The sequence below is a fragment of the Salvia hispanica genome, chromosome 3 (assembly GCF_023119035.1).
Source record: "Salvia hispanica cultivar TCC Black 2014 chromosome 3, UniMelb_Shisp_WGS_1.0, whole genome shotgun sequence".
NCBI lineage: Eukaryota > Viridiplantae > Streptophyta > Magnoliopsida > Lamiales > Lamiaceae > Salvia > Salvia hispanica.
The window spans coordinates 43,285,507-43,305,781 of NC_062967.1; the positions used below are offsets into that span (position 1 = coordinate 43,285,507).

A 20,275-nucleotide genomic window follows, 5' to 3' on the forward strand; every position below is an offset into this window, starting at 1 on the left:
ACTACGTACTTAAATTTATAATTAAAGAATCAGATTACTTTGTATGATTTAATCTTTGCCAAATAAATCGCCCTTTGAACACAAATTTGGAACTTTTAATTTTCCAAACAGGGTCATCCTTTTTTCTTTTGGTGCATCCAAAATCCAAATAGTTCTTGTTCTAGACTCCCTCATCTTAATTTTCATTCTATTAATTGCAAACAAGATAAAGGTCAATGACACAATATTCCGATGGGGACAAAAAAAAGTTAATTTCGCCTCATCTAGTTAGTTGGACTTTTGTTTGGACTGAAAATTTAATGGCGTTGTTTTATATATTTTCAATCACACACATTTCTTTTCATATATTCAAATATTTTTGCACACTAATAAACCTATATTCAGTTGTATTAATTTTTGTGGCATCATCGGATTTACTCTGCTCTTCGCCGCCTCACAAGATCTTGGCCAGAAATTTTCCAGGTGAGTTCGATTTCATGACCTTAATTAGAGAGTTCAACATTAACAAAATAAATAGCTACATAAATTCAATTGATTTTTGCTTTTTATGATTATCGGTTTCTTTTTTAATGGCATTGGATGATTCCTTTTTCTGTTTTTTTTTAATATTTCTAATGCAACTTTCTTATTGAAAGGTTTTTTTTTCTATGTTCGTCTGTTAGAGAGAATTAATATGCAATTAACGGAAGCTCTCTGAGTTTTTTTCCCACACCCATTTTTTACTTTCTCTAGATTTTGAGAGAATTCGCAAATTATAATTTTGATATTTTGCTTTCGTGTTTATTTGTTTTTTGTAAATAAAATAAAATAATTTGCCGCTTTTGTCCAAAAGAATTTGGTTGTACCTCTCTTGTTTTGACTAAGATGTCGCAACGAATGTTATATCTAGAGCATGCAGTTAAGGGGAGGAGTGGAATTAATTAAGAAGATCACTTTTTTAACAAAGAAACCGAAAGAGAGAAAACAGCCAAAACAAATTTACAAGAAATTTGTCATTCAAAGTTTTTATAGCTATAAAATGGTGATAAAGGACATGACTCATGACATATTTTTTCTTAAAAGTCAAAATACAAAATCAGTTTATAAATATATTAATATATTACTGTTGTGGCATATTTTTTATTCAACATCAGTTTGTTGATCTATGAATATCAGTTTTGTTCTGAATTAATTTCAGTAATTGATATGTTTTGTGATGACAATATATTACTCCCTCCATTCTATAGAAATAGGCCGTATTTTCTTTTTCGTCCGTCTCATACAAATAGTTCATATCAATTTATCTTTTCTAGTTACTATTTTCTCTCTCTTTTACTTTAGTACTTCATCCGTCCCACAAAAGATGTCACACTTTCATTTTTAGTTTGTCCCACAAAAGATGTCACATTTCCCTTTTTGGAAAAAGTTCTCTCTCACATGAATATAAAAATTATATTTTCTCTCTCCATTTAACATACAAAACAAAACCTCCTAAAATCTCGTACCGTCCCACAAGTGTAACATCTTTTGCGGACGGAGCTTGTGGGACGGAGGGAGTATTATTTATGAGTCTCACCATCCACTACACAATTTCAACTATTTTTTTTTCTCTTATTTTACTAGTTACACATTAAAACTCGTGCCAACCCAAATGACCTATTTTTATGGGACGGAGGAAGTAATATTAATGTGTCATATTGAGTAAAAAAATTGGTATGGTTTGTGGCGGATGGGAAAGAATTGTCCTTGTTTTTGTTTTGGTTTTAGTTTTCTTTGAAACTTTGTTAGTTTGTTGCTAATCGATTTTCTCATGATTTAGCCTTTTATTTAATCGAAAAAATTAATATTCAAATCATATAAATTAGAGTAATCTTGAATCTTGATTCTTGAATAGTAATCTATTCATATTAAAGAGCTAACGAAGGCGTTGACTCTTATATTTAATACACAATTAAATGCATTGAGGCCATAATTATAATTTTAGTAACTGACAATATATATTTAGTCAACATATACAAAAAATCTATCTGGAATTTTATCACTCACCTTACATTCTATTAGTTGTCTTTGAAACTTTGACTCAATTTTACCAACTGTTATATGCACCCTTGAAAAACTCAAAAAATCAAAGGAGTTGAGTATATACACATTGAATAGGTAACTATGGAGAAGAACAAGGAGAAGGAGAAGAAGAAAGAAGGTTCGGTTAGTGTGAAAGCAATAGATGATGTGTGGAACTGTGGGACTCCACTCTATGATGCTTATGAATTAACCTCTATTGCATATATCATCGACAAGCATATGATCACTTCTCAATTTCACAGAGAGGAAACTGCTCCGAGGAACAAGAAGAAGAAGACGACAACTCGATACTCTAAACTCTTTTCTTGGATTTGTTTCAGCAACAGATAATGTACTAATAGATATCATATGAGTTCAAAAATCTTGTTTGTTATTACTGTATTATTTTTCCTTTTGGAGGGGAATCCAACCTTCTTTTACTAATTAGAGATTTAAAAAATAGAATTCATGCCTTCATGATAAGTTTTTAGTTTTTTGCATTTTTGGATGATATGTGAACTTGGTCGGGATTCTTTTGAAGAGCATTTACAACTTATGGGTTCTAATCCAAGGTGACAATTCAACCAGTTTGATAGTTCCCAGACTAGAATAAAATACATCGAGTTTATCTCAAACATCTAGGTTTTCCAAATACTTGTCGATCAACATCTACCATCCCTTTAGTATAAGTCTTAGGTTAGTCGTTAGTTCTAAACTATTAGAATCAGTCTTCTAGGTGCACAACTATGCCTTCGAGACGTATTAAGTTGGTTTTGCACATGTTTATGGTTATCATTTTAAACGTGAGTAGGTTCATTTGCATTGGAAATGTGTCAATACTGTGGGATATCTCATGAATTTCACCATGATCATCATGATTTATGGAGATATACAACTATTGTTCTCATTGTCTTAATTTCCCAATATGTGTGTGCATGATATCCATAAAATGTAATGACAAACAATTTATTCGCCAGCATAGTTAAAGCAAAATTAGTTGCAGAATACTTATAAAACTTGCATAAAATTTAGACCGAAAATATGCAAAAAACTTAGCCCAAAAATCTTCTAAAATTAAGACACTTTGTTACACTCTCTAAATCAATCTCAGGAATCTTTAAAAGAAATTAAAGGGGTTAAAATTGGTCGACGAAGCAGCCATGTCAGCTAGGGATGTCAGTACAGTCCGATCCGTGGAATGTGGCCCAAATAGCTTGATAAATTTAGAAGGTTAGAATTACAACTCGATGGGTTGGACCTAGGTACAATTGTTGTCTATTATTTCTTCATATTTGACACATAATTGGACATTTAATTAATTATTTTTATAACATAATAAAAAAACATTCAATGTTATATTTAATATACATATACTTTGGATTTTTATTAATAAATGTTATAATTGATAAGTAAATTAAAAATTTCAGATTAACCATACAAAATATTCTATTTCTAAAGTAGTTTAAAATTTCTCAAAATATATTAAATTTTTATTTTATTTGTACAAACTTTAAATCAATATTTAATTAAGTTTTATATCTTAAAATTGTCATAATTTAAGGATATAATCCTATAAAATGGCTATTTTTATCATTGTGCATTGGATTGACATATTAATATTATCGGTAACAACCTTATTAGCCCCGTTGGGCTAGTCCGAAACCCGAACATATAATTAGTGTTGAATATTTATAACCCAATAAAATCACAACCCGATTAGCCTGCAGCTCGAGTAGGGTTGGCTCAAAACCCGCTGGACGGACCTAATTGACATCCTTAGAGCATCCGCAATGGTCGGCTAGCGACCGGCTAGCCGATTCGTCGCGCTAGCCGATCGGCTAGCCGAACCATTGCAATCGGCGAGGGCGATTTCGGCGAGCGGATCGGCGTGGGCTGGCCGATCGCTCGTCGCCGGGCCGAAGCGCTAGCCGATCGGCTAGCCGCCATTGTGGAGGCCCGATCGGCCAGCGCCGATTTTCGTTTTTTTTTTTTTTTTTTTTTTTTTTTTTAAATCATATATAAACGCGATTTTCGTTTCATTTTCATTTGCACCGCTTGTTTTAACGAGTTTTCTATCTCTCTAACTTTCTGTACAAGAGCATCATCGAACGATGAGTAACGCGGGTGGTAGCGGTAGTGGTAGTGGTAGTGGTAGTGGTGTGGATCCTGAGGAGTACGAACGGAGGATGAACGAGGCTATGGAGGCCTACATGAACCGCGGGATGGAGCGGTACATGCGTATGGTGGAACAGCAGGCGATACCTCGCCCTCCACGAGTTGTCCACCACCGAGCAGTGATTAATCGGGATCACGTAGCTGCACATCAGCGGCTGTACAAGGACTACTTTGCAGAGTACCCGCGGTTTCCCGCCAACATGTTCCGGCGGCGTTTCAGAATGCGCAGGGAGTTGTTTATGCGCATCGTTAGGGCATTGGAGCGTCAATATATGTGTTTCGCTTCAGGCACGATGCGGTATGGCAGACCCGGCCACACCCCTATCCAAAAGTGTACGGCGGCAATCAGGCAGTTGGCGTACGGAGGCGCGGCAGACATGTGGGATGAGTACCTCCACATCGGTGAGTCGTCAGCCCTGAAATGTCTGAAGGAGTTCTGTGGGGGCGTGATCAGCATTTTCGGTGAGCAGTACCTTCGAAGCCCTACTCCCGAAGATTGTCGAGAATTTGATTCAGATGCACGGGGAGAAGCATGGGTTCCCGGGGATGTTAGGGCAAGATAGATTGTATGCATTGGGAGTGGAAGAAGCTGTCCCGATTGCCTGGAAGGGGGCCTACACGACCGGCTACAAGTCAAAGAACCCCACGATAATCCTCGAGGCCGTAGCCGATTACCGGCCGTGGATCCGGCATGCGTATTTTGGGGTAGCCGGTCGAACAACGACCTCGGCGTCCCGAACTCGTCTCCCCTCTTCAACGAAGTGCCAGGGCGTCGGTCCAGCCGTCTCTTTTGTGGCCAACGGCAACCGGCATGATATGGGCTACTACTTGGCGGATGGGATATACCCTCGATGGCCGGTCTTTGTGAAGACGATCCGACAAACAAGTGATGAAAAGAAGGCCTACTTTGCGCAACGACAGGAGTCGCGCGCAAGGACGTGGAGCGCGCATTTGGTGTGCTCCAGTCTCGATGGGCGGCAATCAAGGGCCCAACGCGTTTGTGGGATGTCGGATGCGTTTTACGAGATAATGTACGCCTGCATTATCCTGCACAACATGATCGTCGAAGACGAAGGCGTACAACCGACTAGTTGGGTCGGTGACGATGAAGCCGGTCCAAGCCACGGAACGGCCACCCCTAGTGTACGACATGTGGGGTACCTCTCGATGAAGCCGACCGACTCAAGGAATTTGCCAACACGCGCCAAGTGGATGCTCATATTCAACTCCAAAAGGATATAATTGAAGAGTTGTGGGCACGGAGGACTGCACGACGATAGTTTTTTTTTCTTTATTATGTATGTACTTTTTTTTATCTATGTAACTTTTATAAATGCAATTAATGAATTTTCCCGTATACGTGTCTAAATTTAATTCCGTATTTTAATCGGAATTTTAATTCCGTAAATGTAGTATATTTTGAATTGTTTTTATTGCGGTTTGCCTATGGCTGGCCTAAATCTGACGTGGCAGGTGGTTTTTTTAGTGTTGCTGACGTGGCAGAGGAGAGAATGGCTGGCCTAAGCACGATTGCGGATGCTCTTAAATTGTCAACAGTTATAACAAATCCAATCAAATCAAATCAAATCAAAGTACTCGTTCTCTTAACTACGCTTCCATCTTTTTCCCCACTCCTTCAATGATTTTTAATCATTAGTACTCCCTCCGTCCCCGATTAAGAGTCACACTTTTCCATTTCGGTTCGTCCCTAATTAGGTCTCACATTCTATTAACTCAATCCACTCACATTTTATTATAAAATCAATATAAGAAAAATGGATCTCACATTCCACTAACTTTTTCAACCAACTTTTCTTCGCATTTCTTAAAATTCGTGTCCGATCAAAGTGTGACTCTTAATCGGGGATGGAGTGAGTATTTTTTATCTTTAACTTTATCCATTTTTCTCTTTTTATGTAGTAATCCCCCGCCACAGAAAATTTATCACTTATTTTCATTTTTATTTGTCCTCGTAAATTTGTCACCTTTTACATTTACTATTGTTGGTAATAGACCCCACATTCTACTAACTCATTCTCGCTCATGATTTATTATAAAACTAATACTCATATAAAGCAAAACTCATATGCTACTAACTTTTTCAACCTGCTTTCTATTTATTATTTTCTCCGTCCCAATTAAGTTGAATCAAAACTTTTAGACACGAAGATTAAGAAATTGTGTTGAAAAGTAGAAGAGATGGATAAAGTAAAAGAAATAAAGAGAGAATAAAATAAGAGTAAATGAATATTTTGTTTTTTTATCAAAAAAAGAAAATGACTAAACTTAGTTGGGACATCTCAAAAAGAAAACAACTTATAATTAGCCAGGATGAAGGGGTACATTTCTTAAAATCTGTACTGCTTTAAATAGTGACAAATTATTATAAATGAAGAAAGTACTTCATTATTTATGCATTAAAACATACCTATACAGTATATTATTAAATTGAAAGAAATTTATAAGCCAACTTGATTACACCCTACCCATCATGCGAATATCGGCACCATGACCTCAAAGAAAGAGTTTGAAAATTTCAAACTGACATGACTCTTTCTCTTTCTAGAGAAAATATGACTTGAAAATAAGTATAATTTGGTATAAATAATTTGTAGTACTCCACTATTATAAGGTCAAAAGTAGTTGAGAAAAGTCAACTCAAAAATTTGTCGGCAACCTTGTTAGTACTACGTACATTTTTGTACTCATCGTAAAGTTCACCCATCCCCAAATGCAAAGCAAATCTCACCTTTTCATAGAAGAGGAAGAAAAATTTAGCAGCTTTGTTTTGTTTTTGAGGAAAAAGTTTCTTCTTTAATCTGTTTTTGAAACATTTTGGTTTAATTGTGTGCCGGAAAGTCTAGTCTGACTTTTCAGTCTTTGAATGCGACTGTTCACTAATTAAATCGCGTTCTTTTATTCATCCCAATACCATTGACTTGTTCCCTTATTCATTTTTGGTAGTTGAGGTTGAGTTGAGATATATCTATCTGCTTTCTGCTAATTGAGAAATTACATATTCTCGTTTCTACTCTGTCTGGTAGCGTACAACCACAGAATCCAAACATAATTTACAGATTTAGAAAATTAGCCAACCAAATGCAGTTACGAAATTAAACCAAATGGCAGTAGTTGATGTGCAGTTGGTGATTGCTGAGCTGTACTCGTCGTGAAAACCCCCTTCCTTCCCATACCCCTCTCTCTCTCTCTCTCCATCTCCTGTGCTGCTCTACCTCTAAAAGGTAAAATTCATTTTGTGTGTGTGTTTATCCTTTTGTATTGTACTTATGTGTTGAAAAAGACTGTGCCCTATCACCTGGGGAATTGAGTATTTGCTTCTATTAAAATTGTATTTCTGTTGACAAGTTTTGAATCTTGATATTTCCAAATCATGACCTTCATTTATTTGATTACTCATTAGAGATGCAGTGCTGAATCAAATCTTTGTTGGTGGATGAAGTTGAAACAATTGTGTAATGGGATTTTAACTGTTTTACAGACCTTGATTCTGAAATTGGGGTTAGCAGGAGAGAAACAGAAAGTATCAGAGGTCTAAACAATTCATATTCTTACTTTGTTAATAGAAATTTGGGAAAAATTGAATCTTGAATGTGAATTGGGCCAGTTCATGGTGCAGACATCTTCATTAGTATAACAAATCTGGTTTTAATTGGGGGCCGAGGCTTAGTATGGACCGAAGGCACGTGGTTGGTAAGAGGCCGGGGTCGTCTTCTTCACCGGCCAGAGGTGCTTCCGGACAGGGGAGAGACAATTACTATCTCTATCGTGATCAAGGGCCGTCTGGTTACAATGGGAACTCGTATTATGCGCAGGGTGAAGGAGGACGATATATGAATCGTGACATTGATGGGGTGTCCAGTTTCGAGAATTTGGAGAATTGTCGGGCTGAGCTCCTGCGAAAGCTTGATGAGTTGAAGGATCATCTTAGTCGGTCTTGTGAAGTGTCTGGGAAAACTGATGTGATGGTTTCTCCTGATCCTTATCCCAGAAGTCGTGCTGCTTATCTTCAAGAAGCGCTGACTACTTCACACGTTGTAAACCAGCTACGCCCTCATTTGGGTGAAGCGTCTGGATATGCTCCTTACGTCCATAGGGATCCACATTTTCGCAGCGGATACCAAGATGAAGGCTTGTCATATGCCCGGGGACCGTATGGGTATGGTCACCCACAAACTAAATACTTGCATCAGCCCTATCATAACCGTCGCCATGGTTATGGTGGCAATGTGGATCATCCAGATGCAAACTTCTTTCACAGTCCTACCTGCTCTTGCGTGCACTGTTTCGATAAGGATTGGGATTTACCTCCACACGTGCTATCTAACCCCGACAACCATCACCGTATGCATCCTATTGGGCACGAGCCACAGGGTTATCGTTCTGGAGGCTTCAACTCACGTAGTTCTCGTTCTCAGCCATCTATAACACCCAATTCCACAGATCTTGATTTTGAAGACGATGGAATTCATCAGGCTCGTCTTAGAAAGGTGCAGGAATCTCGTACAAATGGGCTTATGATGCGTCCTGTTGCAGGTGGGGCTCCTTTCATAGCATGCACAAGTTGCTTTGAATCGCTGAGGCTTCCTAAACAACACATTTCATTGAAAAAAAGGCAACAGAAGCTAAAATGTGGGGCTTGTTCTTCGGTATTCTTGTTTGAACTCGGGAACAAGGCTTTGACTCTGCCAGTTTCTGGAAGTTTTGACCATGTAGTGACTGAGATGGATGATTGTTCTAGCTTGGCAGTGGATGGAGATGTTGGTTACGAAGAGGGCGGTTCAAAATTAGCTGAGGCGTATGCGTGCTCTGATTCTAATGATGATTCTGTTCCCAAGGTTTCTCTAACAGACAAGAAGTCCAGTTCTGATGAATGTGAGAAGCATTTGGATTCGCTTTCTTCAGTTTCGAGTCCCTCCAAGGATCAGCAAATGGAAGATACTCTTCCACCCGAAAAACATGGTTCCCCATCTGCAGAACTACATATAATGGAAGATACTATTCCACCCGAAAAACATGGTTCCTCATCTGCAGAACTACATATAATGGAAGATACACTTCCACCCGAAAAGCATGGTTCCTCATCTGCAGAACTACATATAATGGAAGATACACTTCCACCCGAAAAGCATGGTTCCTCATCTGCAGAACTACATATAAAAGTCGAGTCACTCCCACCTCCTATTTTGTCTACTGAGGAATCCCCTGATCATTGTTCGCCTAGTAGTTTAGTCGGCCAATGTGACAATGGGGACAAAGTTACAAAATCTGAGTTAGACCGCAATGCCACTTGGCAGAATTCTGTACGAGACTCGGCTGTGTCAACTGAGATCGAGTCAAAAGAATTTCCAAAGAGCTATATATCACAGGACACTTGTGACAAAGGTGCAGAGTCTTCATCTTCAGGTCTTGACGACAGTAGATCCGGAAACTTCATGAAATGGGCTCCAAATGCAGAACTTGGTACATCACAAGTTTTTGTAAACGGGCACTTGATACCGGAGAATCTCGTTCAGAAGGCTGAACTCTTGGCTGGGCCGATTCAACCTGGAGAGTATTGGTATGCAATTTCAGCACAATATAAAATTGTCGATTATGTATTGGAACAAACCGGCATGCATATGAGTTTGCCATTGTTTTTTAACTAATGCCTTTCTTTCGAGTAAAAAAAAAAAATCAACTAGCTATATTATCACTCAACATACACCCTATGCATTTTCCTGGTTCCGGTATTGGGGTTTTAGCCTTGCATTTTTTAGCGTTGTGTCTTATTGATTCTCCCATTTTATCCAGAATGCTAATACAGACTAAACCAATGTTTAAACAATCCAGGTATGATGTACGTGCCGGATTTTGGGGTGTGATGGGCTTTCCTTGTCTGGGCATTATCATGGTGAGTTTATATATCTGAAGCATCAAAATCTTCCCCTCACCGAGCTTCTTTAATAATGAGCATTAAATATCACAAGAAAAGATGTGTAGTTATTGTTGTAGCCATAAGAGTCCAACATGGAAAATTTAATTGTTTTGGCAGCCGAACATTGAGGAATTCAATTATCCAATGCCGGAGAAGTGTGCTGCCGGAAACACAGGGGTCGTTGTCAATGGCAGGGAGCTTCACCAGAAAGATTTAGACTTACTTGCTGGAAGAGGTCTTCCAATTCTAAGTGGCAGATCTTATCTCGTTAAGATTTCTGGAGAGGTTGTCGATGAGGACACTGGGGAAGAACTTGACAGCATAGGCAAACTCGCCCCTAGGTACGTTTATCCATTTAAATGCAAGAAATTGCTAATATACATGCTTGAGAACATTATCTCATTTATCTTGTGTTAACGTATAAGCGACATTCCTCGTGTTCTGCTGCTTGGCATAATCATGATTTATGAGATTCATAAATAAGATAAAATTTCTTACTTTTTTCATCAAGTGCTCATTTTTGCATGTCTGCTTTGCTCCAACAAAAATGTATTGACATTGCATATCAGATTTAGTGAATCTCATCTAATTCATTTCATTTCAAACATCCCTCAAAGTCTAGTCGAAAATATGCTGACTGAATCGAAAGAAGTCAGTAATTCTAAGAGCACCAATATCACCACAAGTGCATAAATCTCTTCCTTCCATCCATTGCTAAAACTTTGATTGTTGAACAGCGTTGAGAGGGCGAATCATGGATTTGGTATGAAAGTTCCAAGATTTATCTCCCGATACCAAAGCTAGACTCATGATGGTTCCAGTATTCATCATGAAAACTTTTCACGCTACATGCTAAGTTAGGAAGTTGGTTCGACTGCTTCGACAACACATACGGTTATGGCTTGTTCTTAGAGTTGTGGGAGAACCTTCAACTGGATGATCTTCTTTTGATACCGGTACGCACCTTGTATTCTTGTCTTAATTTTGGCATCATGTGTAGAGAGTTCTGGAATTGTCACAATTCTTAACTGTAAGAAGATCAATAATATACTTGTGTGGTGAGTTTTACTTTGTTAGTCTTTCATCAAAAGGTACTTTATTTTTTTCTGTAATATGAAAATAGTACATTGATTCTGAGATCTGAGTCTTGCATTCGTCTTGGATCCAATTTGGAACTTGTAAACGGTGCTGCCTGTAAGTTCATTCACTTCATTCTTGGTAGCCTAGCCATGTACAACGAACGACCCTTATCTACGAATGCACGTCCCTTAGTTGGGTCTCGTGCCGCTTTTTACCACATTCCTTATTTAAAAAATAACACCAACACCTCATCATCTTTTCCTTTACAGGCCTCAACCTTTATTTTGTGCACTTCGGTCTTAACTGACTCTATGGCATTCATCTACTTGTTGCTGTGAAGAACTTTCTCCAATATTAAGACATACTTGAAAGACATATTGTTATAGGTCTCATAGAATTTAATGATAACTTCAAAAATATTTGGCTTAATTGTGCCACTAGCTCGTTCTTTCTCCTCGTTGTTGTTGATGGTGCAAAACTTCTGTATTGCTGAGCTCATTCGAAATGAGCCCATATCTTTTTACAAGTGAGACCAGTCGTATGTCTAAGCAACTCTATCCAAAAAAAGTCTTCGCTTTTTGGTTGTTTTCGATGATTGGATCCTCAAGGGTGTCAGCGTACCTTTCGTAGATCTGCTTTATTTCCCCCGACGGGTACATTGGATTTTGTCCAATGACTGTGTGGGGATTCGGACATGTCGGGCATGCCGCCCATGTATGGGATGTAGAGATCTTGGGTTCCCCAAGGATAGGGCGTCAAAGATTGGGCAGAACCGAGTTTGCCCACCGAAACGAGGAACTAAACCAACCATGTCATTGCTGCTGAACATAGTGAGAAAATATAAGATCTTAAGAGACAACATTAAGAGGAAGATACATGTTTTGGAGCGAAAAAAATACAAGGCGAAAGAGGTATTCATATGTATGAAAAGATAGTGTTTGGAGCATTAAAAAAGTAATACAAAAATGTAAAAGTGTGTTGGTAACAAAGGGATTGAAGTCGGGAAATAATAATAACATTTATCGACGTATTTCTTAAGACAAATTAACATTGCAAACTTTAGCCTTAGTAAAGTGTTCGTCGCAAATAAAGAGAATCATTGCTAGTGAAGTTTCATATGGTAAAAGTCGTTTGACAATATTTGTTGGAATGCTTTGTTATTTTGTCGATAATTTGTGAATAATATAAAGTGATCTTTTGAATATTTTTTAAAGTTTATACTTATCTTGTATTACGACAACTTGCTTTTTGCAACACACCATCAACAATTAAATTTTATCATTCATTATAAGGTTTCATTATTTTGTAGAGCAATATTGGAAGGTGTCTTCTTGCAATCGAAACATAGATGGAAAAATCTTTTATTCAAACTAATTCTTATAAAATGAAACAATACGAACTCAAATACCAACATTTCACGCTTGTGATTGAGGTGCCTTAACTATTATAACTTCCAAAACAAATTGAGTTATTCTACCTAAACAAATTGAAGCTCGCAATTGCAAATCACTTAAACTAGCCCTTCTGTTTGTATCATATAGGAAAGAAAACCTTAATTCAAACGAGGGATAATTTAATTAAATACGACCATAATTATATCATTTCATCACAATTTAAAATTCCTTAAAACATTCTAAGCATGTATTCATTAAATAATTACCATTGTAAAAATCAACTTACACAGTGGTCAATCCAGAAATCTAAATGTCATGTCGGAAATAATATAATACTCCTATAAAGATGCAATACATCCCACATCTCAGTTGTCGGTTCATGTAAAGGGAGAAGAAAATTTTAAACTAAAATCAGAGATGGTGAAGAGAGTGGAGCAGTGGCATTGGAGTTATCTTCACAAGAACAATTACTTCCTTCTCAAATTGGGTGTTTCACTTCTTTTAGCAGCCCTTGCTTTTATGCTTATCTTCAACAAATCCTCTGATTCTTCACCAGTTCTAACTGCTCCCTTTGTTGAAACCACGATTTCTCCCGATTCTGTGGAAAAAGGTCAGATCTTTCTCTTCCCCTTCACTTATTTCTCAATGTGAGTGGTGGAAGTTGGTTTCTTATCTGAATTTGCATTTCATTTGCTAGCTGTATTGTTATCTGAAGTTGGTTCTTGACTAAAATCATCACTAGTTTTGTTTATGTTTATGTAAAGATTGAATTTTTCCCAAATCATGATTGTAGTAGCTTTTCAAAGATATGAATTTGACCCAAGCTCACTCATTGTAATGATTGTTGCTGTATAGTTTTGAGTCCTGTTGTAATTAAATTAGTCAAACCCTGATTTGGTATGCAGAAAAATGCAATCTTTTTATTGGGGATTGGGTGTATGAAGCAGAGCCTCGTTACACAAATAGCAGCTGCAGCTTCATTGAAGACCACCAGAACTGTATGAAAAATGGCCGCCCCGACTCCGGTTATCTCCACTGGAGGTGGAAGCCCCGGGACTGTGAGTTGCGTCGCCTTGACCCCCGGGGCTTCCTCGACTTGATGACCAACAAAAGCTGGGCCTTCATTGGTGATTCCATTTCAAGAAACCATGTCCATTCTATCCTTTGTGGACTCTCAATGGTAATTCATCGACATTGTTTTTTCGGATATTGGTCTTAAAAACGGGTGAATTCTGGTGTTTCTCGCGAACTTTAAAAGTGATCTTAGAACATAGGTTTATTTTAGTGATTGAATGTTTTCTTACCTTAAATAGGCTATGGAATTGATACTTGTCAGGTTGAGAATCCAATCGAAGTCTACCACGATGAGACCTACAAAAATCGAAGATGGCTCTTCCCGTCGTACAACTTCACCCTATCGGCTCTCTGGTCTCCTTTCCTGACTTACGCGGCCACCTTTGAAGACAGCAACGGTGTTTCCACAGGTGATATCCAGCTGCATCTTGATGTACTCGACAAGAATTGGACGGAGGAGTACAAGAGCCACGATTATGTGATGCTATCTGTTGGTAAATGGTTCACAAAAACTGCAGTCTACTACGAGAACAACACCGTCTTGGGCTGCTACAACTGCACCAATACCGACCTCACCAAGCTACGTTTCAACTTTGCATACCGCAGAGCCATGAGGACTGTTTTCGACTACATTGTAGGATCAAATCACGAGGGCGTGACCTTTTACAGGACCTCCTCTCCGGATCACTTTGAGGGGGGCGAGTGGTTCAGTGGTGGGACATGTAAGAGAAAAGCACCGGTGAAGGAAGGTGAGTTTGAGTTAAACAAACCGGACAAGCTTCTACGCGACGTAGAGCTAGAGGAATTGGATAAGATATTGGTTAAGGCATCAGAGAAGGGTGTGAATCTCAGGCTTTTCGACGTGCACCTAATGTCGTTGTTGAGGCCCGATGGACACCCGGGACCCTACAGATTTTATCAGCCCTTCGCGGAAGACGAGAAGGCGAAGGTGATAAACGACTGCCTGCATTGGTGTCTGCCTGGTCCTATTGATTCTTGGAATGATGTCTTGATGGAAATGGTGGTAAATGGCTGAGAGATTTGATGATTCTTGCAATGATCAATGGTGGTGGATTCATGAGATTTGAAGCATTTTTTCTTGAAATAGACGATAATAAGAATTAGTCTCCCAAAAGGGGAGTTTTTTTTTTTAAGTTCTAAAAATGGGTATAACGTTTTCTGGCTTCAATTTCATGCCTCACGTGTAAGAAAAACGTGTCACTTAGAAAACATAATAACTTGAAACTTGTGCGCGTGTTTGACCTGAGTTCGAATCCGTCTTACACCGGATGGTTTTCTTTCTTATAGAATACTATACTACTTACTTCATTTGTCCTAACCTAAGTGAGATGTTTCTATCTTGGCATAAGAATTTATGAAATGATTTGTAATGGATTAATTATGGAGATAATAAATTATGATAGATAATAAAGAAGGGGATAAATAGAGAATAAAAAAAAAAGAGTCAGAATAAAGTATAGTAAAAGAGAACAATGTTAATTATTGCTAATTTAAGGTTATGTATCACTTAGTTTGGGACAGAAGAATGTGTCTCATTTAGTCTCGGGGAAGGAGTAGTAAATATAGTGCTTATATGAATGCACATTTCCAAACTAAGAAAACAAAATTGAAAGATTCTTGTAATTAATTGTATTTTTGTTGTTAAGTATACGATGGTATGTCAAGGTACTAACTACACTAACGAAATATTTTAGTACTTATTTAATTATGACTGCTGTCATTGATGTCCAAAATGTGTTACAAACCAGAAGCAAAATCTTTTGTGATATGGTAATGAGAACATGGTGTCCCACTTATTAATTGTGGTTATTGTGTTTTTATGGAGGAATAATGCTAAGGTCGAATCCCAAATAATATGGTGATGAGAACATGGTGTCCCACTAATTTGATTTGTCGAACAATATTAAGATTGGATATTTGAATGATTGAACATTTCCTGTTTTCCGGTATTATGTATTATGCCCACATCCAGATTTGTATATGTTCAAAACTTCAACTAGTGCATTATAAAATGTCATGGGATATGTGAGAGTTGAGACAGATATTCATTCCACTTTATATGAATTTAGAATATATATTTTAATTTTTATTTTTAAAGTTATTTGATGTACAGAAAAGGTAAATATATTAACCCCAAAAAATAAAGAACTGAAGATATTTTAGATTATATGAAGAATGATTACGATGATGGATTTGATGCGATTATAGCGGCCGCATGAGAGGAAGAGATAAGGCCTGACTAGAGGCCATCGTGGCTCCATTCCGGGACATCGAGTGATTAATGACTCTTGATCTAAATGAGATGGAGTGAAACTAGAGGTAAAAATTTGTAAAATGAAATAGATAGACAGAGAAAGTAAATAGGGGTAGTAGGCGAATACTCCCTCCGTCCCACAATAAGATTCACTCTTATTATGGGCACGAGTTTTAAGAAAGATAAAGAACAGTGGATTGAAAAAGTTAGTAGAATGTGGAACTCATTTTTTATATTTGTTTTATAATAAAATGTGAGTGAAGTGAGTTAGTGGAATCTGAGACCTACTTATCATTTATGATAAAAATGAAGTCTGATTCTTATTGTTGGACTTCTTATTGTTGGACGGATAAAAATGATAAAATGTGATTTTTATTGTGGAAAGAAAGGAGTAAGATTTTATTTACCTAATTAGTGATATGATTAGGTAGCCTACTAAGCTAAGTGGTTGTCAATACTAAATTGTCAATACTAAATTGATTTGAAAAATGAAGGAGATTACACTAACGAACAAGGGTGAAATCTAATCTCCTAATAAGCAAGAACTATGATTGTGTTCAAAACGAGCATAAGGATTATAACGGAGCTAGAATTCCCCCATTAAGTGCAAAATATCAAATAGAAATATTTTTTTGGGACATCACGATGGTATTAAAAATATTTTAGCTTTACCAAAAAAATAAAAAAATCTAGTAATCAGATACAAATATTGATTTTGGAATGTAAAGTTGGAGGTGAGGACTATAATTACTAGGGAAATTGGTAAAATATCATGAATTTTCACAAATTAATCTTTTTGCCTATGTAAAATGGCGATACTAATTCTAGAGCATTCATATATAATCATCAATTTCATCTTCCCCACAAGATGAAATGTAGCTCCGACTATTACACGTATAATTTTTTAGCATTTCAAAACAATTCGGAAAGTTCGTAATTTTTAAGACCACTTGTAAAAATTATGAAAAGTACTAGTAGTAGATTTTTGAATCATGGTTTTTCACAAATTTTTCAATTTTGTTACTAATGGATCTTGATATTTTCCCTAAATATGATCTACATTTTCTCATGGAACTTGATATCTCTAGCAAGAAATTATACACTAGTTTAATCATTTTAACGAATTATTTATAACTGAAATTTATTCTGTGTTTTTTACTAAAAGAAAAAGAATTGAGGTTCCAATAGCACAACATTCAATTCATTATGCTAGAATTTTCCCATGATGGACACTTCAATAAAACCGCTCCCATTTCTTCATTTCTTCATCACTACTCTTAACACTCTCTTTCAGTTTTCAAACATTTCCAATGGCTGCCGTTGCTGAAAACCCTACATTCGCCGAGCCAGCGCCCACCAAGAAGGGGAGATCAAAGAAGGCGTTGAAGCCTAAAGCTGTCTCGTCAAATGAGGCCAACATCGCCGCCGGTGCGGTTCCGGACCCCTCTCCCGTTGCCTCTCCGCCGCCGGAAAACTCCGCCGGAAAGGAGAACCACGGGAGTTTGTCGCAGAAGAAAAAGAAGAGAGGCGCTGCGAAGGGGAAGCAACAGGCCTCTGATGCGTCTTCTTTCGAGAAGCAGCTCCAGGAAATGCAGGAGCAGCTCGAGAAATTGAAGATCGAGAAGGAGCAGACCGAGGAAATGTTGAAGGAAAAAGAGGAACAACTCGAGACTCGAGATCGCGAGCAGGAGAAACTCAAAACCGAACTCAAGAAATTGCAGAAGATCAAGGAGTTCAAGCCTACTGTGGTTAGCCCTAATTCAATTTCTTTTACAATCGTACAATTACATTTCTTCATCATCTCTCTCTCTCTATATATATAATGTTAGCCCTAATTTCAATTGCTTCTACAATTACTCAATTGCACAGTTTAATTTCATCCCATCTCTCTATATATTGTTAGCCCTAATTCAATTGCTTTTACAATTGCTCCGTTGCTCAATTACATTTCGCCCTCTCTCTAAACAAATTGGGGGTTTTTACAGACATTCCCGCTAGGGATCGGAATCAAAGACGTAGAGCAAGATAAGAAGGAGAAGAAGAAGGGTGGGAAGAAGAAGCCATCTCCTCCTTATGTGCTGTGGTGTAAAGACCAGTGGAACGAGGTATAATTCATTCATTATCGCCATTTCATATCTCTTAATTTTAATCAACATAGTGATTTAACTCATCTTGTGATGTTAATAGGTGAAGGAAGCTAATCCAAATGCTGATTTCAAGGCCATGTCGAATCTGTTGGGTGCAAAATGGAAATCCGTCACTGCGGAAGAGAAGAAGCCTTATGAAGAGAGGTACCAAGCTGAGAAGGAAGCCTATTTGAAGGTTGCAGGAAACGAGAAGCGTGAGCTTGAGGCAATGAAGCTTCTTGAAGACGAGCAGAAGCACAAGACTGCGATAGAGTTGCTCGAACAGTACCTTCTGTTCAAGCAGGAGGCAGAGAAAGAGAACAACAAGAAAACAAAGTAAAAAACCACTTGAATTATCAAAAGGTAATGCATAAGCAGAGTAGTAAAAGTTCATTCTCTGATGTTTGTGTTGTGTTGTTACAGGAAGGAGAAGGACCCTTTGAAGCCGAAGCATCCGATGTCGGCCTATTTCATCTTCTCCAATGAGCGTAGAGCTGCTCTGCTTGCAGAAAACAAGAATGTGTTGGAGGTAATTAAGATGGCAACATAGTTAGGACTAATGATTTTGAAATCACAGGGTTCTTAGTTGAGATTGGGGCTGACTTGGAATTTTGATTTTTGTAATGAAGGTTGCGAAGATCACAGGTGAGGAGTGGAAGAACATGACTGACATACAAAAGGCCCCCTATGAAGAGGTCAGTTTTTGGGGTTGGAATTTGTGTTTATTTCCATTTGTAGGATGAATCTGGTTTCTGAATTGAGTTTTTTGCTCGGTAAATTTTGCAGATAGCATTGAAAAGGAAGGAACAATATGGGCAAGAGATGGAAGCATACAAGCAGAAGAAGGAAGAAGAAGCTGCTAACCTCAAGAAAGATGGGGAAGAGTTCATGAAACTGCAGAAGCAAGAAGCTATGCAACTGCTAAAAAAGAAAGAGAAAACTGAAACTCTAATCAAGGTATTTCTATATTTGAGGTCTCTCTGATTATTCAGTTCAAATGTTTCAGGATTATTGTATATTTATTCGTGCAATCCGCATATGCAGAAAGAAAAAGAGAGTAGGCAGAAGAAGAAGAATGAAGAGAAGATCGTTGATCCGAACAAACCAAAGAGACCTGCCTCGTCTTTCCTTCTCTTCAGCAAGGAGACGAGGAAATGTTTAGTGGAAGAGCGTCCCGGGATCAACCACTCCACGATCACTGCACTCATTTCGCTCAAGTGGAAGGTATTATAGATTCTATTCTAGCTGCAGTTGAAGAAGGTTGATTGAGTTCGTGAATAATAAGTTTGCAATAACTTCGAGTGTTGATTTGTGTAGGAAATAAGTGAGGAAGAGAAGCTGGTTTGGAATGAGAAAGCTGCGCAAGCAATGGAGGCTTACAAGAAAGAATTGGAAGCATACAACAACAAATTGGCAGCAGAAAACAAGGATGTAAACAAGGATAATTAGGAAGGCACTGAGAATTAGGGATGCTGTTCAACTTGGTTCATGTTGAACATGTAGACAGACTTTGATGCTTTTGTGTTCCTTAGGAATTCTGACGTTGTTTTGGATATTGTATTGCAAATGGTGATATCTCACTTATTTGTTTGCTTCAATTTTGTCTATTTTGACTTCATAACAGGCCAACTATATATATATTAGTAGTACTATGTTTCAAGGTTTTAATCTAACTTATGACAACACTCTAAGTGGGAGATAAAATAATGTAAGAGATATTAAAAGAATGGATTAAAAGAATGGATTATTTCCTACACGTTCATTTACTTCATAACAGGCCAACTATATATATTAGTAGTTGGCTGCTGCATAATGTGCTACTTTTATTTAACATGAAAAATTCCATCTATAAAAAAATGGGTTCATGTCAAAGGAGAAAATGGTTCATTTTGGATCATTTGGCCAATAAAATAGTTTTGGTTTTAACTTAAATTATAGGGGACCAAAAAAAAATCAATGTCCCCAAAGAAAAGTTAGTATTTATGAACTTTAGTTGTTCAAAATAAGATGGATAACCAAAATCTCTATGTGATGTAATAATAACAAATGAAATGTAACCCGAATTTTAACAAATGAAATGTAACCCGAATTAAGTTCGTGAATTATTTATCAATTTTAAATTTTATAGTAAAAAACAAATGTTTGAAAAGTTTCATGATATAATATCCCAATTTAT

At 37.5% G+C, this 20,275-nt stretch overlaps 3 protein-coding genes and 1 long non-coding RNA gene across 7 annotated transcripts; all 4 read left to right on the forward strand.

Annotated features, from left to right (window-relative positions):
• The first annotated feature begins 350 nt into the window (after positions 1-350).
• Positions 351-2,523, forward strand: LOC125209185. The gene is made up of 2 exons (XR_007174314.1): positions 351-462; positions 2,137-2,523. It is a non-coding gene; the product is annotated as an uncharacterized LOC125209185 (long non-coding RNA).
• A 4,491-nt stretch (positions 2,524-7,014) lies between these two features.
• On the forward strand, positions 7,015-11,287 carry LOC125215720. 4 transcript variants are annotated; one of them, XM_048117244.1, is made up of 6 exons: positions 7,015-7,457; positions 7,637-9,330; positions 9,388-9,793; positions 10,066-10,126; positions 10,268-10,491; positions 10,888-11,287. In XM_048117244.1, exons 2-6 carry the CDS (start codon positions 7,905-7,907, stop codon positions 10,952-10,954), a joined length of 2,184 nt encoding a protein of 727 aa, XP_047973201.1. In that variant the 5' UTR covers positions 7,015-7,457; positions 7,637-7,904; the 3' UTR covers positions 10,955-11,287. The 4 variants fall into 4 exon arrangements, with proteins under 4 accessions (XP_047973201.1, XP_047973199.1, XP_047973200.1 ...); XM_048117242.1 differs by having other exon boundaries at positions 7,016-7,457; positions 7,637-7,765; positions 7,853-9,793; XM_048117243.1 differs by having other exon boundaries at positions 7,016-7,457; positions 7,715-7,765; positions 7,853-9,793.
• A 1,717-nt stretch (positions 11,288-13,004) lies between these two features.
• On the forward strand, positions 13,005-14,945 carry LOC125214997 (protein trichome birefringence-like 23). The gene is made up of 3 exons (XM_048116264.1): positions 13,005-13,234; positions 13,530-13,804; positions 13,961-14,945. The coding sequence occupies exons 1-3, from the start codon at positions 13,042-13,044 to the stop codon at positions 14,732-14,734; spliced, it is 1,242 nt and encodes a 413-aa protein (XP_047972221.1). The 5' UTR covers positions 13,005-13,041; the 3' UTR covers positions 14,735-14,945.
• Positions 14,946-17,250: 2,305 nt separating this feature from the next.
• LOC125214996 (high mobility group B protein 6-like) lies at positions 17,251-19,697 on the forward strand. Its single transcript, XM_048116263.1, has 8 exons — positions 17,251-17,721; positions 17,959-18,078; positions 18,161-18,435; positions 18,523-18,628; positions 18,729-18,794; positions 18,886-19,056; positions 19,144-19,323; positions 19,417-19,697. Exons 1-8 carry the CDS (start codon positions 17,284-17,286, stop codon positions 19,546-19,548), a joined length of 1,488 nt encoding a protein of 495 aa, XP_047972220.1. The 5' UTR covers positions 17,251-17,283; the 3' UTR covers positions 19,549-19,697.
• The last annotated feature ends 578 nt before the right edge of the window (positions 19,698-20,275 follow it).

What these genes read in the sequence shown, in the direction of transcription:
- LOC125214996 (XM_048116263.1), top strand. Translation starts at nt 17,284, where the DNA reads ATGGCTGCCGTTGCTGAAAACCCTACATTCGCCGAGCCAGCGCCCACC. An exon ending in AGGAGTTCAAGCCTACTGTG is followed by an intron (nt 17,722 to 17,958) that starts GTTAGCCCTAAT and finishes GGGTTTTTACAG; the next exon opens with ACATTCCCGCTAGGGATCGG. An exon ending in AAACTGAAACTCTAATCAAG is followed by an intron (nt 19,057 to 19,143) that starts GTATTTCTATAT and finishes CCGCATATGCAG; the next exon opens with AAAGAAAAAGAGAGTAGGCA.
- LOC125214997 (XM_048116264.1), top strand. Translation starts at nt 13,042, where the DNA reads ATGGTGAAGAGAGTGGAGCAGTGGCATTGGAGTTATCTTCACAAGAAC. An exon ending in TCCCGATTCTGTGGAAAAAG is followed by an intron (nt 13,235 to 13,529) that starts GTCAGATCTTTC and finishes TTTGGTATGCAG; the next exon opens with AAAAATGCAATCTTTTTATT. An exon ending in TCCTTTGTGGACTCTCAATG is followed by an intron (nt 13,805 to 13,960) that starts GTAATTCATCGA and finishes GATACTTGTCAG; the next exon opens with GTTGAGAATCCAATCGAAGT.
- LOC125215720 (XM_048117242.1), top strand. Translation starts at nt 7,905, where the DNA reads ATGGACCGAAGGCACGTGGTTGGTAAGAGGCCGGGGTCGTCTTCTTCA. An exon ending in CTTGTCTGGGCATTATCATG is followed by an intron (nt 10,127 to 10,267) that starts GTGAGTTTATAT and finishes TTGTTTTGGCAG; the next exon opens with CCGAACATTGAGGAATTCAA. An exon ending in ATAGGCAAACTCGCCCCTAG is followed by an intron (nt 10,492 to 10,887) that starts GTACGTTTATCC and finishes ATTGTTGAACAG; the next exon opens with CGTTGAGAGGGCGAATCATG.